Genomic DNA, 15,902 nt, shown 5'->3' on the forward strand with positions numbered 1-15,902 from the left:
TAGTTTTTTATTCATACTTCTCAAATCACCCCAATCTGAAGTTTTCCCTTGTGATTTTATTAGTCTTCCACATGTATTTTTGACCATTTCATTACTTACTAGAACTTTCACAAGAGAATGACAACATAAAATTTGGTACAATTGTTCTGTTTTAGAAGGTGAGTAAAATTATACAAACCTGTAATTAGAGATTGATTCTAATATTATATTACATTAAAATCTGTTATTCCTTGTTTATTACTTAGGATAATTTGACAAATAATTTTAAAGAATACTATGCTTTTTTCTGAAATAATCACAAGCATCCTCCAACAATTAGAAGTCAAACTTAGGTTAGTGGGTGAAGGCCTTAGATTTTAGAAATGATAAAAAGTATAAGGCAAAAGAAATGACAAAACCCCACCAATACTCAGAAGAGATGCAACTCTTGTAAAGCTACCCCAAAGAGGAAAACTCTCTACTTTTGTTTACTACTTCTGTTCTATTTCTTATATAATTGAAGACATTGCCATAGTAAAATTTTTGCTTCATAAGAAATTGAGAAATAAATGTAGATAAACTGATAAATTACATACATAAAGACAGATGAACAAAACACATACTCAAAGCAAGTATCTAAAATGACTCCTGATGCCAACGAAAAATACTTTTTTTTGGAGACAGAGTCTCACTCTGTCACCCAGGCTGGAGTGCAGTGGCACAATCATGGGTCACTGCAACCTCTGCCTTCTAGGCTCCAGTGATTCTTGTGCCTCAGCCTCCTAAGTAGCTGGAACCACAGATGTGTGCCACCATGTCCAGCTAATTTTTTTTTTAATTTTTGCAGAGATGAGGTTTTGCCATGTTGCCCAGGCTGGTTTCGAACTCTTGAGCTCAAGCAATATGCCTGCCTTGGCCTCCCAAAGTGCTGGGATTATAAGCATGCGTCACCATGCCCAGCCAAAAAATGCACTTTTATGCAGGCCACTAGCTCTACCTTCTAAAAACGCACTGAGAAGATGGCAGTGAAATAAGGCTAACCCAAAATGACCTCCAATCCCAGGATACACTTTAGCTACTCTTTTCTCTTCTTTTCCCTATAAACCAAACCAGTTCTTAAAATAGATACCAACATATAAGTGTGTATAGAAGTCAATATGTTTCTCCCTTCCTTTCTGCCCCTAATTATTGCATTACAATTCAAATTTCTTTTCTTTTTTTTTTTTTTTGGAGACAGAGTTTCGCTCTTGTTGGCCAGGCTGGAGTGCAATGGTGCCATCTTGGCTCACTGCAATCTCTGCCTCCTGGGTTGAGGTGATGCTTCTGCCTCGGCCTCCCGAGTAGCTGGGATTACAGGTGCCTGCCACCACGCCTGGTTAATTTTTGTATTTTTAGTAAAGATGGGGTTTCACCATGTTGGCCAGGCTGGTCTTGAACTCCTGATCTTAGGTGATCTGCCCGCCTCAGCCTCCCAAAGTGCTGGGATTACAGGTGTTAGCCACTGTGCCCGGCCTAAAATTCAAATTTCTGTGAAAGTAAATGTTATTAATCTTTGCAACTTTGTATAGCCTATATATCTGAAGGTCCACATAATTATTTCATAAGTTATTAGAGAACACATCCCAAATTTGTTCCTAATAAAATCTTTGGTAGTAAAATTTGGGATACTAAATTACTGTTTTAGAAGCACAATTTAAGAGAGAGACAATCACTTCTGTAATATCTTAGGATTTAAAGCTTTATTGAATATTATCATCTTGTAAATTTAAGAAATCCTAATTTTGGCCGGGTGCGGTGGTTCAGGCCTGTAATCCCAGCACTTTGGGAGGCCCAGGTGGATCACCTGAGGTCAGGAGTTCAAGACCAGCCTGGCCAACATGGTGAAACTCCATCTCTACAAAAAATACAAAAAAATTAGCCAGGCATGATGGCGGGTGCCTATATTCCCAGTTACTTGGGAGGCTGAGGCGGGAGAATCGCTTGAACCCGGTAGGCGGAGGTTGTCACGCCATTGCACTCCAGCCTGGGTGACAGAGCGAGACTCTGTCTCAAAAAAAAAAAAAAGAAATCCTAGTTACACACACACACACACACACACACACACTTTAAAGATCCACTTAAGGGCTGGTTTTGTCACTGCTTAGAACTTTGATTTAAGCCTTTTAATGTTCTTACCTGAGGTATCCTAAATTTTCAAAGTTAAAACTTGTGTCTGACAACTCCTACAGTTTCTAAGAAGTTAATATTCAGGTACCATTCTAAGTTGTAACTAAGTTGAGCCATAAGGAATCTGAATACTACTATTGTTTGCAAATTTTGAAAGAAAAAGAGTTAGGGGCAACAGGAATCTTATAGATTTACTCTTACCTGTCTCTCGTAGCTTTGGCAAGTTTGTCTTCTGATTTTCGGTCATGCGTTTCTAAACCCAACATGAAACTCCCTCGTCCCAGCTGGGCTTCTGACTGCTCTAACTTTTCAGACAAATCAAAGACCTGACCAGTGGTATAGTCTGCATTCTGCGGGGAAAGTGGTATTGTGTCACTGCAAAACACAAGTCTACCATTTAAAAATCTATATATTTTAATGTAAACTAATTTTCTACAAAGAATATTTCATTTGCAAAGAATTCCACTATAAAATCTGAGTGAATAGTCAGTGAGGAGAGAAGTCAAATTACATTTGCAAATCTGCTTCCAAATTCAGGCAGTTCAAGTGTAGATAGATGTTTTCCCTTTTATAATTTCAAGATTACTTGGAATTTTTCTCCTTGACTGCTTAAATCTAATTATTTGTTATTATGGGAGGCTTTGAAGTATACAGACCTAAGTCCAGGTTCTGGAACTATGGCAGATTAGTTGAAGGCCTGAGGTATGCCTCCAGGTTTTCTTCTGAAAATGGTAAGGGAGTCGATAATTCCTACCTTAGAGCTACTGTGAAAATTAAATGAAGTAATGCATATAAAGTTTTTGGGACTGTTCATGACACCTAGTAAAGGCTTAGTAATATTAGCTAATTTTGCTATTGTTTTTGTTGAACTTTTAGAATTAGTACTTATGACAATATTTATAAAAATAACATTTTAAAAGCTTTTCTGGGTCGGGCGCGGTGGCTCATGCCTGTAATCCCAGCATTTTGAGAGGCTGAGGCAGGTGGATCACCTGAGGTCAGGAGTTCGAGACCAGCCTGGCTAACAAGATGAAACCCCATCTCTACTAAAAATACAAAAAAATTAGCCGGGCGTGGTGGTAGGAACCTATAATCCCAGCTACTCGGGAGGCTGAGGCAAGAGAATCGCTTGAACCCAGGAGGCAGAGGTTGCAGTGAGCCGAGATTGCGCCATTGTACTCCAGCCTGGGCAAACAAGAGCAAAACTCTGTCTCCAAAAAAAAAAAAAAAAAACCTTTTCTGGTTACAAAATTAGTAATTATACAAAAAAATTTGGAAAATGTAGAGCAATATAAAGAAGTAAACAAACACATCTATAATCTCTTCACTTAGCTATAACCACAATTATAGAGCATTGCTATATGCTCACATGTATACCTACATTTGAGAAACTATAATATTACATATTTTACCAATATTTTTATGGGGTATCACTTTTTAATTATAGTCTAAAACACAAAAAAAATTCACAAAGTTATTAAGTATACATTATATTTCTTTCCTAGATCTTCAATAGAAGAGTATGAAGAGGAAATAAACTAGTTGGCAAAAAGTAGTATGTTGTTCTATTTGCTCAGTTTGCAAGGAGAGACAGTCAGTCACCAAACAAGAAAAGTTATTTGCTGCCATCACAGCTTACTATAGGGAGCTCTTTAAAATGCTACCAGTTCTTCCAATGATTTTTACAAACTTAATATTTTTTAAAAAATGCAATTATATTCATTTTGTCTGGATCTAAATGGTTTAGGAAACCAATGTATTTTCCTCCCACAGACTTGGAAAAAACCCTAAAGTTTATAGAGCTATTTAAGCCATAAAAATATACGCTACCAGAAATAGTTATATTATTAAAATGACAATAAAAGATATCCAATTACATTTCAAATGTGCAGAAAATGAATATAGTAAACTAATTTCTTAAATTTGAAAATAACTTAGGTTACATGCTATAATTAATGTCCTTAGCTGGGGGAAGAGAGAAGTTGAACATATATCTACATATTTATTCTTAAAATGCTGCAATGTACTATACATAAAACGACAAAAAGGGAGAAATGTAATTTAACCTTTTCTTGATTATTAATGTCCTCATCTATGCAATGCTGGAATACAGGGACAGAGACATTGGGCTGAGTAGGTAGATCTGCTTGCCTTATACAAAGGTTCAGACTGCTCTGGTCTTAACAGTGTTTTCTCCCCTTGCCATCAGGTGTCACTTCTGGCTGCTATTAGTATACTTGCCTCTAAGGAAACAACACATATAAAACACTTAGCAGTGTCTGGCACATAGGAAGCATGTAACACATATTTGCTATTATGATCATTCTCCATCCTAATTTGCTACTTCTGACTACTAAGGATAAGAAATAAGAACAGATACTGGGCGCCGTGGCTCATGCCTGTAATCCCAGCACTTTGGGAGGCCAAGGTGGGCAGAAGGCTTGTGCCCAGAAGCTCCAGACCAGCCTGGACAACACGGCAAAACCCTGTCTCTATGAAAAAATATAAAAAATTAGTCAGGCATGGTGGTGTACATCCTGTAGTCAGGAGGCTGAGGTGGGAAAATCACCTGAGTCCAGGAGGTCCAGGCTATAGTGAGATGTGATTGCACCACTGCACTTCAGCCTGGGCAACAGAGTGAGACCCTGTCTCAAAATGAAATAAAATAATAAAATAAATAAAATAAAATAATAAAATAAAATATAAAATAAAATAAAACGAAAAAAGGAAAAAAAGAAAAGAAAGCTTGTCAGAGTTGTATTTAAAATAACAGTAAATACACTGCTTCACTTGACTAGCCTAAAAAAAATTCCAGCCGGGCGCGGTGGCTCACGCCTGTAATCCCAGCACTTTGGGAGGCTGAGGCGGGTGGATCACGAGGTCAGGAGTTCAAGACCAGCCTGGCCAAGATGGTGAAACCCCGTCTCTACTAAAAATACAAAAAATTAGCCGGGCGTGGTGGCACGTGCCTGTAATCCCAGCTACTCCGGAGGCTGAGGCAGAGAACTGCTTAAACCTGGAGGGGCAGAGGTTGCAGTGAGCTGAGGTCGCGCCACTGCACTCCAGCTGGGGTGACAGGGTGAGACTCCATCTCAAAAAAAAAAAAAAAAATTCCAGTAAGTAATAGGCTTAAGTGAGGTCTTTTCCCATGAATATAATGCACCAAATTAAAAAAAATCATTTATTGAGGCTTTATTATATGCCAGACACTTTGCTAATTGCTTTATATAAAGTAGCCCATTTAATTTTCTCAGAGTACTTAATGATGTATGTAGTATATCATCATTTTACAACAAAGAAATGCTTAGTCACATTAAATAACTTTCTGAAAGTCACTCAGAACTAGTAAAGTGGCAGAGTTGTTTTCAAAGTCAGTTTTATTTTTTAGTATAGATATCATTTATTATAGAAGAGACATGGAAATTATTTACATAATTAAATATTTCAGAACTTAAGTGCAATGAGCAGCTTCATGTTGATGGCATTTCAATAGTGATTTACTTCAGTCTACATACTTTCTAAGAATGTCAGCATCTCTAAATAAGAAATAATCTGGCTGGGCATGGTGGCTCACGGCCTGTAATGGCACTTTGGGAGGCCAAGGCGGGCAGATTGCTCAAACCCAGGAGTTCAACGCCAGCTTGGGCAACATGGCAAAACCCTGTCTCCACAAAAAGATACAAAAATTAGCCAGGTGTGGTGGCTCACCCTTGTAGTCCCAGCTACTTGGGAGGCTGAGGCAGGAGGATCGCTCAAGCCTGGGAGGTTGAGGCTGCAGTGAGCTGAGATCGTGCCACCACATTAGCCTGGACAACAGAGACAGAGACCCTGTCTCAAAAAAAAAAGAAAAAAAAAATCCTTGGCCTTCCAGGTCAACTGAATAAACCTGAAGAGTGGCAAAGTAGTTCTCTACTTCTGTGCCTCCATATTCTGGGAGAATAATTCTTTATCTCTAACTTTCGCATTAACTGGTTGAATCCACCTTTTCCTTGAAAGCTCAATCCAGCAGCTACTACTGTTGCTTGCAATGGTTTACCTTGAGATTTTTCTGGAAGCGTAATGCCTCCTTTGGTTACAGTTTCACCTGTACTCCTTTCAACCAATACTCGATCAAAGAGCATAAGAAACTTCTAAGTGCTGGTCCTGCTATGACTCCTGCTGCTGTAGCTCATATTCTCCAAACCCAGTTTATTTAATTCTAAATCCTGTGGTTCTAACCACTATATATACTGCAGTATATGAAATGGCCTACTTTTTTAGAAAAGTAAAAAAATTGTTCCTAAGTTCTAAATATAGAGAAGCTTATTAAATATCCTACCAAATATGTTAAGTTTTTATGATTATTATCAGAAAAAATTCGGTGATACTCTTTTTTTTTTTTTTTGAGACGGAGTCTCGCTCTTTCACCCAGGCTGGAGTGCAGTGGTGCGATCTCGGCTCACTGCAGGCTCTGCCACCCGGGGTTCACGCCATTCTCCTGCCTCAGCCTCCTGCGCAGCTGGGACTACAGGCACCCGCTACCTCGCCCGGCTAATTTTTTGTATTTTTAATAGAGATGGGGTTTCACCGTGTTAGCCAGGATGGTCTCGATCTCCTGACCTCGTGATCCGCCCGCCTCGGCCTCTTAAAGTGCTAGGATTACAGGTGTGAGCCACCGCGCCCAGCCTCTTTTTTTTTTCTCCCAGTATCTACTGCTTTAAAGTAATGCTATTCTGATTCCCTCTGGGAACCTCTCCTCCGCATTTTTAGTCCTTGAGCTCCTGAAGGAGTTTTCTACGCTGCGGCTCAGCAGTAAAGCACTTGCCATGGCCCAAGCCGCTCATCAAGCTTATTCAGTTGGCCCACACCAGGCCTAAAGATGGGCATGTGATTAAGTAAAGCCAGTCAGACACAATGAAGTTTTGCCCGGAAATATGTGTGTGTGTATGTGTGTATCTTGACCTTCTCTTTGAACATGAAGCTGAGAGACCTGGAGGTCTAAAGCCAAAGCTGCTGTCTTGCTTTCACATGAAGCCTGAAACGAGTGGTAACTAAGATGAAATCAATGCTAAGAGAGGAAAAAAAAAAAAACAAGACCTCATAATATTGGTTGAATGCAAACTTAGCTGTGCCTGAATTAAGCCCTATTCCTCAACTTTGCAACTTACACAATTCCCTTTCTTGTTTAAGCTAGTTTCATTAGGTATCCTGTTACTTGTAACCAGAGTCCAAGCTGAGACACTTGATACACAAAAATCAATATGTGTATTTTTTTAATCCATAAATCTCCTTATGGCAGGGGCAGATCTCACCCTGATCTGGACACTCTATTTGCTACTTAGACTTGGTCTCTATGGGTCATGACACAGATCCTGAATTGGCCTAGAATCCTAATCCAGCTGTGGTGGTGCAGAATCCCACCTTAGCTCTGCTGTCTTGGCCAAGTCAGGTACGGCCTTTCTGTGAAACAGTGTTTCAGATATTAAACGGCTATGGAGCTTAGATAAAATTCAAATGCATTCTTTACAAGTATAGTACTTACAGTAAGCAAGCTAGAGGAACTCAACGTATTCACCCAGTATTTATTCCACAATAGCTCGAGCAATTTGCGATCCAAAGAGGATTTGAAATATGAGACTTCTAAGGCATAATATCTATGAAATAAAAGCATAAAATTTAGTAAGTAAAAAAAAAATTCAACTACATCACATAAAACTTATGGCCAGATTTAAGTGAGTTACACTTTATTCTCAAATATTCACATTTTAGTTTTTATTCCAATAAGGCAATAGCTAACCATGGTTTCCTCACACTTCAAGGGTTGTGGATCCAAATCTCCTACTAAACTTCTTGTTTTATTCCTTTTTTTCTGTAGAGCCCAGAAATTCCCCAAATGTTATTAACAACCAGTCAAAACTTCTGAATGACAAGTTTATTCCTGTTACTGAGTTCATAAATGCAAGCCAACAGCACATAAACTTAATGAGCTGCCTCTCTAGGGTCAACTATAATTTTTGTTAGCCTCTTTAAAATAATAAAAATGACATGTGGATTCCATTCTTCCCTTCCTAATTCCCCAGTTAGGACCTACTGCTTTTTGAAAAGCAAATTTTAAGGTAGGTCCTTAAGGCATCTAAAATAATTGCTCCCACTTTCAAAGGTGCCTAATTAATCATCAGGGCATAGTAAGGAAAATCTAGTTAAATGTCTGAAAAATATATATATTTTTAAGATGTAAACTTACATCTAAAACTTACACATGCTTCTGTGTATCAATGGATATAAAAAAGCATGAGACATCTTTACCTTAAGGAACTCAACATTTATATGGTGGATGTGGTCTAAACCCACAAAAAAATTAAATATAATGATATACATTGAATAACAGTAAGTGATTCTACAGTGCTATATAAAATGAATCACCTACCAACTAAGGGTTAGAGATAATAAGTATTCTTCATATAGAAGAGCTCAAATGATCACTTGGAGCTAGAACTGCCTGAGAAGCCTCAGGGAAAAGGCAAGGTGTAGGGTAAACAGTTTTGAGTCTATGGTATGGATATGTGGAGAGCAAGGAGGGCATTAGGCAGACAGCATCAACACACAAAAAGGAAAGACATGTAAGAGATAATAAGGCAATGGGTTTAGCTGGAAAATTTAGCAAGAGAAGACTTATGTGAGGGGAAGCTAGAAAGCTATGCTGGGGTCTAGGTGTTGAAGGATGTTACACAAAAGGTTAGGAAATTTTTTTTTTTTTTTTTTGAGACAGAGTCTTGCTCGGTCGCCCAGGCTGGAGTGCAATGGCACGATCTCAGCTCACCACAACCTCTGCTTCCCGGGTTCAAGCGATTCTCCTGCCTCAGCCTCCCAGGTAGCTGGGACTACAGGCGCCCTCCACCATGCCCAGCTAATTTTTGTATTTTTGGTAGAGATGGGGTTTCACAATGTTGGTCAGGTTGGTCTTGATCTCCCAACCTCAGGTGATCCACCCGCTTTGGCGTCCCAAAGTGCTGGGAGCCACAGTGCTCGGCCAAACTTTGGGAGACAGAGGCAGAAGAATCACTTGAACCCGGGAGGCGGAGGTTGCAGTGAGCCGAGATCGCGCCACTGCACTCCAGCCTGGGCAACAAGAGCGAGACTCTGTCTTAAAAAAAAAAAAAAAGAAATTTAAACTTTATCCTGTAGATACCTGGGACTCTTGGAAGGTGCTTGAGTAGAATGGAAGGTACTTGAGTAGAGTAATAATACAGTCAAAGGGGTGTTTTATAGAAGCCTGGCTGTGGCAGTACCATCGGGAGATATTACAGGAGAGCAACTGGAGGCAGGGATTCCACAAAGGAAGCCACTGCAGCAGGGCAGATGAGAAGAGACAGAGGTTCAGACTCAGAGGTTAGTGGTGCAAAAGATAAAGACACATAGGCACCCTTTTAAAAACAGAATGCTTTTTCTGAGCCGCAGTCTCACTCTGTCACTTAGGCTGGAGTGCAGTGGTGCAATCTGAGCTCACTGCAACATTTGCCTCCGAGGTTCAAGTGATGGTTCTGCCATAGCCTCCCGAGTAGCTGGGATTACAGGCGCCCGCCACCATGCCCGGCTAATTTTTTGTATTTTTAGCAGAGACGGGGTTTCACCATGTTGTCCAGGCTGGTCTCGAACTCCTGACCTCAAGTGATCCACCGCCTCAGACTCCCAAAGTGCAAAAATGCTTACTGATTAAAGTTTAGTGTGAGGAAATAAAACATAATAAATTAAAGACATCATGCCGGGCGCGTTGGCTCACACCTGTAATCCCAGCACTTTGGGAGGCTGAGGCAGGCAGATCACCTGAGGTCAGGAGTTCGAGACCTGCCTGGCCAACATGGTGAAACCCCGTCTCTGCTAAAAATACAAAAAATTAGCTGGGCATGGTGGCGGGCGCCTGTAATCCCAGCTACTCGGGAGGCTGAGGCAGGAGAATCGCTTGAACCTGGGAGGCGGAGGTTGCAGTGAGCCGAGATGGCGCCACTGTACTCCAGCCTGGGCGGCAGAGTGAGATTCCATCACACACACACAAAAAGAACATTTTTGGGCTGGGCGCGGTGGCTCACGCCTGTAATCCCAGCACTTTGGGAGGCTGAGGTGGGCAGATCATGAGGTCATGAGATTGAGACCATCCTGGCTAACAAGGTGAAACCCCATCTCTACTAAAAATACAAAAAGTTAGTCAGGCGTGGTGGCGGGCACCTGTAGTTCCAGCTACTCGGGAGGCTGAGGCAGGAGAATGGCGTGAACCTGGGAGGCGCAGCTTGCAGTGAGCCGAGATCACACCACTGCACTCCAGCCTGGGTGACAGAGTGAGACTCCATCTAAAAAAAAAAGAATATTTTTGAATATTCTAGCAATTCCAGGTTCAAAATTCTAGTCTTTAGCAACGTAGGCCGCTAGCAAAGTAGGTATCCCTCTTTGGTAGGCTCATATTTCAGAGTGGCAAGGTAAGGTATTTGCCAAAAGAAAGTTCTTTAAGGCTTGGTATGCAACAAGATCTTTAAAAAAAAAGTTATTGGCCGGGTGCGGTGGCTCACGCCTGTAATCCCAGCACTTTGGGAGGCCGAGGCAGGCGGATCACGAGGTCAGGAGATCAAGACCATCCTGGCTAACACGGTGAAACCCTGTCTCTACTAAAAATACAAAAAGTTAGCCCGGCGTAGTGGTGGGCGCCTGTAGTCCCAGCTACTCGGGAGGCTGAGGCAGGAGAATGGCGTGAACCCGGGAGGCGGAGCTTGCAGTGAGCCGAGATCGTGCCACTGCACTCCAGCCTGGGCGACAGAGCCAGACTCCGTCTCAAAAAAAAAAAAAAAAAAAAAAAAAAGTTATTTAAGGAAGACAGAAGGATAAGCTAACGGAATAGACAAACAGGGAAAGTAGATCTGTTTGAATACCAAAAACATAAAGTGTCTCAATCTTTTTTGTTTCGAAGTATAAACCTTTGATACCACTACAACTCAATATAAATAAAAAAAATTGAGAGCTCCCCTGAAGATTAAAGTATCACAGCAAAGGTATTTCCAGGCTTAGGAGCAATTCTCTCAAACAGGAATTATTTAAATTCTTTTTAATAGGGCAAACTAAATAATTAACACTAAACCTCTATCGGAATATATATTTGTTTCTATAGCTGGGCACGGTGGTGTGCCTGTAGTCCCTGGGCAACCTAGTGAGACTCCATCTGACATAAAAAAACAGGAACCAAAAAAAAGGAAGAAAAGAGAATTGTATTTACAGAAATATGTCAGAGACTACTGAAAACCACATATATTTAAAAATTCAATTTTAGAAATTCTAGAATTTTCTAAGAACCTCTATATAGAAAAATTACAGCAGTAGCAGCACATGGGTAGCCAAAGTATTCTTTGAAGTTGGCATAAGTGGTATAGAGAAAAGGGGGCAGTAGGTAATCATTTATTCATTTAAGCAGCAATTTTTTTTGGTGCCCTCTCTTCTATGTGGCATGCCCTGTTTTAAATCCAAGGATACAGCAGTAAATTTGTGTTCACATTCTAAAGGGGTCAAAAAAAAGATGTCAAAACATATCAGATGGTTACAGTGCTAAGAAGAAAAAGCGGGGAAAGAGGAAACAGAAGGTGTTACTTTACATAGGTAAAATACCACACCATGATCATGCCTAATGAACTAATGAACATTTTCTATTAGCATGACCCTGTAAACAGATACTGAATGCTTAAAGCAGTTAGCGAGCCACATGGAAATAAGAGTGTTCTAGGCAGAGGGAACAGCAAGTGCCAGTGCTCTGAGCCATGAGCCTGCTGGCACATTTTACAAACCATAAAGAAGTCAATATGGCTGGACTGCAGACCAGCAGAAGTTCAGTGATAAGAGATGAGCTCACAGAGGCTGTAGGAGCCAGACCACACAGAGTTGTGTAGTCTGTAATAAGGACTAAGGATCTTGTTCTTGGTGAGATGGGAAGTCATTCTGAAAAGGAAGAGTATGATCTGGCTTACATCTTAACAGAATCAGTCTCGCTGAAAACAGAGCTTTAAGAAGTGAAGGGCACAAGTAGAAAGACTCGCCAGAAGGCAAGTGCTTGATTGAGGCTCCAAATGGCAGTGGGTTGGGTGAAAAGGATAGTAAGAGAGGTGGTGAGATATATTTAGAAGGTAGAAAAAACTGTCCCCATTGGCTTCTTTAACATTAAAATAATTTAAGATATAATTCATACATCATAAAATTCACCATTAAAAAAGGTACGCAGGCTGGGCACAGTGGCTCACACCTGTAATCCCAGCACTTTGGGAGGCCAAGGCGGGTGGATCACAAGGTCAGGAGTTTGAGACCAGCCTGGCCAACATTGTGAAACCCTGTCTCTACTAAAAATACAAAAATTAGCTGGGTGTGGGGGCACACGCCTGTAATCCCAGCTACTTGGGAGGCTGAGGCAGGAGAATTGCTTGAACCCAGGAGGCGGAGGTTGCAGTGAGCCAAGATCACGCCACTGCACTCCAGCCTGGGCGACAGAGCAAGACTACGTCTCGGGGGTAGGGGGGAGGGTATGTAATACAGTGGTTTTTAGTAAGAATTCTTATACTTTATAACTTTAACTTTTTAATATGGCTTCTTTAGTCTTTCAAATCTTTCAAAGATTAGAAAGAATCTTTGTTCAGTAGAAATTATGTACTTTGAGGGCTGCAGACATGCTAGTGTCAGCTGGCCCTGAACCCATCTTTCACTTGTTATGATTTTATATAGGCCAAGTATCTTGTACATTAAAAAAAGTTTAGGTTGTGTAAAAGGCAAATGACATGTTAGTTTGAAACATTAATAAAAAATGCAAAAGAAAAAAATTTAGAAATGCAAACATTCACCTAAATTCATATGCTATTATTGTAAAAAGTATCATGAAATGCATTTTGTCTATGCCTTTTTTCTCATCTGTAAAATAAGGGGCTTGGACTGGTTGATATCTAAGGTTTCTTTCAGCCTCCTGAGTGCTGGGACTACAGGACTGTGCCACTTCATCTGGCTAACTTATAACATTTTTTGTAGAGATGGGGTCTCACTATGTTGCCCAGTATAGTGGCGAATTCCTGTCCTCAAGCAATCCTCTCACTTTGGCTTCCCAAAGTGCTGGGATTATAGGTGTGAGTCACTGTGCCTCGCCCAGATATGTTTTTAAATTACTTACTGTTTGCAGTGTACACCAAAATCTTCTATTTTATTAAGTGGGATAGTCTGGTACTCAGAAGGTCCTTCATCAGGAGGTTTGTAGCCCTAAACAAAAATGAGGTAAACAGAAGATTAAAAAAAAAAAAAAATTGTATATATATATATATATATATATACACACACACACACACACACACACACACACACATATATAAACGAGAAAAACATCATGTTTTCTATGGAGCTTTCTAATTACAGCATTATTAATTTTCGGAGGCAAATATTTAGCATGAGCATTCTAATAAAAAAAATACTGTTTCTACTTTCCCCCCACCCTGTTTGGTGGCTGTAGGCTGGATTTTGCTTACAGATTTATTTTTCTTCTCCTTAGGTGATGTACTTTTGTTCTAATAACTATTTCAGATTGCAGGCTCCTGCCAGGGAAGGAAATAGACCTATAGATTTAGCTTGTTTTTTCTCTAGTACCTGTCAGAATGCCACAGGCACACAGATACTTATTAATAAATAAAGACTGCTTTCCCAGTAAAATTAACAATATATAACATAAATGTATTACCCTTTGCTAGGGACAGCTTGTGGTAGTTTACTATTTTGTAAATATTATTAAATTGTTTTAATAAAAAGAGATATTGCTAATGTCTTTAATAATAAGTCAAATATTTGGAATTAAAAAAATGTAAGGACTTATAATTTTAAAAATTACTAAGCATTCCTACAGTCCCAGCTACTTGGGAGGCTGAGTTGAGCCTAGGAGATGAAGACTATAGTACACTATGATCATGCCTGTGAACAGCCACTGTGCTCTAGCCTAAGTAACACAGTGAGACTCTATCTCTTAAAAAAAAAAAAAGTTACCTTTGGGTATGTCCTAAAGGCGCCAAGATTCACTTTCCCTGCGGATATTGTTCTTGTTGGATCAATCTATAAGAAAGATATATTTAATATTTGCTGATATAAAACTGTATGCCTTTTATTTAAACATTATAAACCTAGAAATGTATACATACATATAACACTATATACATACACAATAACCAAATAAGAATAAACCAAAAAACCATAAAAGTTCAGTAAGAGGGTAATATAAGTGTCTCGCAGCTAACTTAGATTCAAATTATTATAACATTTAAGAATATTATTTGAAGTTTGCTCATCTATTTTTAAAAAGTTTTCTTTCTTCCTTTTAAGAGGTGAATAATTCCTACCTTCCTCATAAAACCTGGATTGCACTTAAAACCCTGAAAATAAGAGCTGTTCTAGCAATTCCTGCTTAACTCAGTTAACACTGATTGAATGCCTATGATGAGCTGGCACTGAGACATAGATGCTATGACTCCCCACAATTTACAGAGGGGGGAAGTGAGATACACAGTGGTTAAATAACTTGCTCAAAGTCCCAGCTTCTAAGAGATGGAATTCACATTGAAACCTAGGCAGACTGATACCAGAGCAATTTCTCTACTACACTGTTCTTATTTCTCAGTATACTTGCTTCAGCAAATCTTCATAAAGAACTTAATTAAACTGGTTTTAAAATTCTTACCACCACTGCTACAAATGGTTCCTGGAACTGCTGATTGAGCATCTGAGTACTAACATCAATCCCAGAAAGCCAGCAGCCATAGCCAGGGTGGCTATGATACCACCCGATTGCATTTTCAAGGCGGCCAACCTAACAAATGAAGGGGCAAAAAAGTTTAAGATTACTCTTTAATTAATTTACAAGGTACCAGTACAATAAGGGTAACCAGTCTCCTTCCCATCTCCTTCTCCTCAATTACCCAGTTTTCTCAGCCCAGATGCAAAATCTATAGGCAATTGCTTACCCTTACAGAGATATTCTTTGTATACAGAATACATATTCTTTGCACATATACAGATTGATAAAAACACACACAATAGCATACCACATAACATAATAATGTTTTACACTTTGTTTTTTCACTCAATAAACTGCTTTGGAGTTTGCTTCACATAAATCATCAATATATATGATGGTTACCTTTTTATTTTTTTTTCTTTTAAAGGCTGCCTGGCAGTCCACTGATAGATACACCATAATTTATTTAGCCAGTTTTATACTCAGGAACTGAGTTAGGTTGTTTCCAAATTTTTTATTTTAAACACGTATCTGATAATAAGTGTGAGTTTATTTAAAAAAAAAATAAAATCCATGCCATAGACCGGGTGCAGTGGCTCATGCCTGTAATCCCAGCACTTTGGGAGGCTGAGGTGGTGGATCACTTGAGGACAGGAGTTCGGGACCAGCCAGGCCAACACAGAGAAAACCCGTCTCTACTAAAAACAGAAAAATTATCCAGGCCTACTGGTGCGCGCCTGTAGTCCCAGCTACTGAGGAGGCTGAGGAGGGAGAATTGCTTCAGCCCAGGAGATGGAGGTTGCAGTGAGCCGAGATCACGCCACTGCACTCCAGCCTGGGCAACAGAGTGAGTCCCTGTCTTGGGGGAAAAAAAAAAAACAAAAAAACAACAAAAAACAAAAAAACAATGCTATAAATCTTATCAGGCTTTTAATCTCATACATTTTACATATAAATCATTAAAATTTAAATATACAATTTCATGTAAAGGGGA

General features: G+C 39.7%; 1 protein-coding gene across 9 annotated transcripts in view; it reads right to left on the minus strand.

Moving 5' to 3' along the window:
- The window catches only part of COPS5 (COP9 signalosome subunit 5), a 42,070-nt gene that overhangs the window by 338 nt on the left and 25,830 nt on the right, over positions 1–15,902 (minus strand). For 7 of the 9 annotated variants that reach the window (XM_054561711.2, XM_054561708.2, XM_054561710.2 and 4 more), the window contains 5 exons: positions 14,852–14,980; positions 14,164–14,229; positions 13,307–13,392; positions 7,667–7,778; positions 2,347–2,495 (listed from right to left, as the gene is read on the minus strand). In XM_054561711.2, the coding sequence (XP_054417686.2) occupies positions 2,347–2,495; positions 7,667–7,778; positions 13,307–13,392; positions 14,164–14,229; positions 14,852–14,980 (542 nt within the window). Of the gene's footprint in view, positions 1–2,346; positions 2,496–4,211; positions 4,389–7,666; positions 7,779–13,306; positions 13,393–14,163; positions 14,230–14,851; positions 14,981–15,902 lie in introns of those variants that run through there. The other 2 variants (XR_008527990.2, XR_008527991.2) reach the window with 2 other exon arrangements.

The sequence above is a fragment of the Pongo abelii genome, chromosome 7 (assembly GCF_028885655.2).
Source record: "Pongo abelii isolate AG06213 chromosome 7, NHGRI_mPonAbe1-v2.0_pri, whole genome shotgun sequence".
Classification (NCBI taxonomy): domain Eukaryota; kingdom Metazoa; phylum Chordata; class Mammalia; order Primates; family Hominidae; genus Pongo; species Pongo abelii.